Raw genomic sequence first — 4454 nt, 5'->3', positions numbered from 1 at the left:
CTCTCTCTCTCCAGCTCTCCCTCTCTCTCCAGCTCTCCCTCTCTCTCCAGCTCTCCCTCTCTCTCTCTCTCTCACCACTCTCCCAGGACAAAGTGCCCCCCCCTTGTAAAAAACTGAACAGGCATAGAAGTTAAAATCTAATGTCCATCCTGTTCAGCTCTGATTCAGCAGTGGATCTGTTCCTGGTTCCCACGTTCCTTAGATAAAATATCTTCTTGGTTTATGAGGTCTTTCATTTCCTTTCTACAAGGTTCTCCATTCTTCGCTGACAAAAGAAAAACCAACAAACTTTTCCTGATCCTTGGCTTTAACAGACTTTGATTGGTCTGTGATTTCTTCCAGCTCCATTTTATTTTTTTGTATGGTTTCGGGGTTCTGAAAAAGAAAAAGAGAACAGTTAGATTGACTAATAATTCAAAGAAATGCCTCTATGACCTCAGGGGGGCATTTCCCCCTGTATGGGTCATCCAAGTCCATATGATTGTGAGATGTCCGATACTAGTCACCATTGTGCATTAACAAGGATATGAATTTTCACTATTAGAATTGTGCAAACTCACTTCTAAAAAGGTTTATATATGTCCCCTTATTTCACTTTACTCACTCCTCCTGAGTCTTCAGATTGAGAGTTGGGCTGAGAGCTCATATGAGGTCTGCCTGTTGCTATCCTCTCAGGATCACAGTTTCACACGCTGTCTCCCAGCTCCTGAGTACATAACAGCAGTGATAGCCCCATAGCTAAGTGATATGTAACTCTTTCCCCCAGACTTTCAATCTGATGAGTCAGATTCAAGCTACTCCAAATAAACTAAGATTTGAATAAAAAAGCTGCACAGTTGTAATAAATGAAGACAGAATATTCATATCCTTGTATAAGTTTTGGTCTTGATGGTTTCTTGTCAAGCACAATGATACTCCGTCTTACAAACATCATTTATTTGGTGTGTACAGTGCCAGGCCAGGTGGACCGCACACACACAGTGCTTTCATTTCTACTTACCTTCTTATGTATATGAAATGGGGGGGGGAGGCTTCTTCACTTGCAGCTCTTCCCAATTTATTCCATTGAAGAATGGGTGGTCTTTTATGTTGGCAACATCCTTTTTGCGGGTCTTCGGGTCTTTGCGCAGGAGCTGTGGGGGAAAAGAAAATGGAGAACCATAAGATGACAGTGATCTGGTAAATGGAATAGCCATTTTATTTATCAAACATTTATTTCTGATTAAGCAGATATATTTGATGCAAGTGTTGTTAGAAGTCATATTGTGTTCATTTACACCTCCAGCTATGAAGATTGCTATCTCATCCTTTTCCTCAAACGGACACGGGAAGTCACAAGCAACTATTCCGCATTTTAATCAAGATTTGACTTTAAAGAAACTTTAGATAGATAAGGTCCCTCCCACTTCAGACCATGTACAATTGTAATGGCATAAAACTGATAAGAGGTCTATTTCTAAAGATCTGTGGTGTCCATTCTCCGCACATCGCAGCAAATACTCTACACATTGCTGGCAATTTACATCCTATTAATAAAATGCTGATTGCTATGTGGAGTCTGCGGTGTGTTCTTTGCATAATGCTGCCAAGAATTCTTGTTCATAGGAGGGGAGTATTGTCACATGACATTTCAAGGTCATGTGACAGGTTTCCTCCACTCCTAGCTCTTTTTTTTACAATAATTAGGATGAATGGGGCTCCACTGCGCTCAGAGTACTCATGCAAGTGAAGAGTAAACTGCAAAGAACACTGACTCATTGGCTTGGCCTAAATGTCTACTTTTCTTTGTCCCACTGGAACTATGTCACTACTTACCTTTGCCAGTAAGTCCAGGAGATTAGGGTTGGCCTCTTCTGGATAACGTGGCTCATCCTGGAGTATGGATTTCTTCACCTTGTCTTTGTCCTCGCCAACGTAGAATGGGTGATATTTGAAGGCCACTTCAAAGAGAATTATTCCCAGAGAGAAATAATCTGCCATTCTGTCATATGGTTCAGATTCATGGACCTGTAAGAAAATCAGAGAGATTAGGATCAGAGCAACAAATAAGGCTGGAAAACAGGAGCATCACATAGAAGCACCTTAAAGAGAACCTGTCATCATTAATTCAACCTGACCCAGTTGAACCTTCTGAAGGCTGTCATTGTGCAACACCTCCGGGGGCAGACCACACCTCCGGGGGCAGACCACGCCTCCAGGGCAGACCACACCGCCTCAGGGTCACACAGGAATTTGCCAGCCATGGATCTAGCACTGCTTTAGGGAGTCAGAGGCTGCCTCCAGTGTCAGCTGAGACTGGAAAATGCCAATTTTGAAATGAAATTTTCCCTTGTATACTGGTTCTCTTTAATTTACTTCTAATCTGGTTGGTTGATAATTGCTTGTTATATACAGGTTCAAGTTGAGGCCTAATCAGGTTGATAATTGCCCTGTTTATGGGCACACTGGACCAGCAGATGACTGCTCGTTTACTTACCTCTGGTGCCATATAACGGTCTGTTCCGGCGCGTTCCGTCTCTTTCTTGTTCCCAGTCATGTTGGTCACGGCTAGACCAAAGTCTGCGATATTCACGTGACCTTTCTCATCTAGAAGGATGTTTTCAGGCTTTAGGTCCCTGTGGAAAAAAAGAGTGTCAGCTCTGCAGTTTAGACAATTTTCCTCCCTATATCCCAGTATTACTGATCCATAGAGGGACTAACATTCACAAATCTGCTTTTCCTAGCGCTGCCCCTACACAGAATGATTGGATCCAGGAAACAATGGTGTCTTTCCTGAACTGATTCCACTACTACTATATGATCAATAAACAATTATTTTCTTCAGAACTGATCAATCAGTCCTGGTGGAAAATCCAATCAAATCTGGCCAAATTGACACTTTTTTTTACTATGCAAGTGAAACATTAAAAAGTGATTCAATCTGCGCTCAACCATTCACTGAGAACGGGCAGCAGAAGGGCACCCACAATCATTGGATGGAGAAGGGTGAAGGGGCAAGCGTTATTGCAGTTTGATAAAGATACTTACCTGTGCACGACTCCTTTGGAATGTAGGAACTGCAAAACCGCAAAGCAGGCTCCACTGCCATGTGTCTGATGTTGGTGATGGAAACTGTTTGTTTGTTGGTTATCATCTTCCTCAGCTCTCCTCCGCTCAGGTATTCGATTACAAAGAATAAGTAATTCTGGGAAGGAAATACAGACAGGTCAGTGAATGAATTCAATTAGAAGGTCAAAAAATAAATCTGATTATAATTCTCTACCAAAAACACTGCATGACATCTATCCTATTTATCTATCTATCTATCTATCTATCTATCTATCTATCTATCTATCTATCTATCTATCTATCTATCTATCTCATCCTTTGGTAACATGTTTCTGGTGTCTTTCCCTACATCTGACTTATGCAATTCTATGTGAACTCCAGGCCAGTTTGCATTGTATAGCATTGCCTAATACAGGCGTGACAGTTATCAGTGTAGGGGGCAGGGCAGGTGATCAGCCTTTATTATGTGACTACCAGTGAGGTCCCGACCTGGCAATGTTGTCTGGCAGGGTTACCCTTATCCCAAGACAATCATTTGACAGGTGAGATATACTATACATGTGTCACGTCTGTAACTTCCCTGCCTGTCTGGAGTTCAGCTTCCACAGCCAGGCATGCAGATGTCATGAAGCAATGTTTTGCTACTATACATTATATTTCCAGAAAATACACTTACGTCTGTCTGAAAGGCGCCATAGAGGTGAGTACAGTAAATGCTGCACTCAACCATCTCCAGGACCTTCCTCTCGATCAGGACGGAAGCCGGGTCGTCCTTAATTAGAAGCTTTTTGCTGACCATCTTCACTGCCACCAGTTCCTTACTGGCATGGTGGGTGGCAGCCACAACCTGTAAAAAAAAGGCATGGTTAGTACATCATCTTTTCCATGTGCTCCTAACTGTAGCATCATTACTAGACATTCATCATATTCTCTCTGTAATTACATTGATTTTTCCCCCTTTCTGTCATGTGTCTAAAAATTATTATCAACCTCCAAAAATGTCCTATAGACATAAAAATGAGCCTTCATCAGCCCTATTCATCACAGCAGGCTGATTCTTAGGTGTCATAACCCAGACCGACCAACCAGAATCCACTCTGCAGAAATCAGACCTGGACAAAATTGATGGTGACTGGTTGCTGCACTGATGGGCACCTCAGACACTTTGCATTACAGTAGAATTTCAGGCAACCCCCAACTAGTCCTAAAAATGCTCCCTTTCCCCTCCTAACACCTGTACTGACTAACCCCTGTAAGAATGTTGTATATACTTGCCTATTTTCAGCCCACCCCAGTTCAGTCATGTGATCTGACTCCCTATGTCAGCCAGCGGTGGCTGCAGGAGAGAGGAGGGAGCAATGATAATGGATGAACCTGAGGAAGCCTATGGGTGAGGTCACCCCTTC

General features: G+C 42.7%; 1 protein-coding gene across 1 annotated transcript; it reads right to left on the bottom strand.

The window, feature by feature from the left end:
- Positions 1 to 1004: 1004 nt before the first annotated feature.
- Positions 1005 to 3057, bottom strand: LOC120931309 (RAC-beta serine/threonine-protein kinase-like). The gene is made up of 4 exons (XM_040342614.1): positions 3028 to 3057; positions 2477 to 2615; positions 1816 to 2007; positions 1005 to 1133 (listed from the first exon to the last, which is right to left on the bottom strand). Exons 2-4 carry the CDS (start codon positions 2534 to 2536, stop codon positions 1005 to 1007), a joined length of 381 nt encoding a protein of 126 aa, XP_040198548.1. The 5' UTR covers positions 2537 to 2615; positions 3028 to 3057.
- Positions 3058 to 4454: the final 1397 nt, after the last annotated feature.

This window comes from Rana temporaria, chromosome 3 (genome assembly GCF_905171775.1).
Source record: "Rana temporaria chromosome 3, aRanTem1.1, whole genome shotgun sequence".
Taxonomy (NCBI): domain Eukaryota; kingdom Metazoa; phylum Chordata; class Amphibia; order Anura; family Ranidae; genus Rana; species Rana temporaria.
The sequence above is the reverse complement of the archived record's forward strand: the minus strand, read 5'-3'. Positions and strand labels throughout refer to the sequence as shown.

Bases quoted from the DNA above. Each gene is read 5' to 3' on its own strand.
- LOC120931309 (XM_040342614.1), bottom strand. From the start codon at position 2,536: ATGACTGGGAACAAGAAAGAGACGGAACGCGCCGGAACAGACCGTTAT. The intron at 2,008-2,476 runs GTAAGTAAACGA...ATTTTCTTACAG, and splicing joins ACCGTTATATGGCACCAGAG to GTCCATGAATCTGAACCATA. The intron at 1,134-1,815 runs GTAAGTAGTGAC...TTTCCCCCACAG, and splicing joins TCCTGGACTTACTGGCAAAG to CTCCTGCGCAAAGACCCGAA.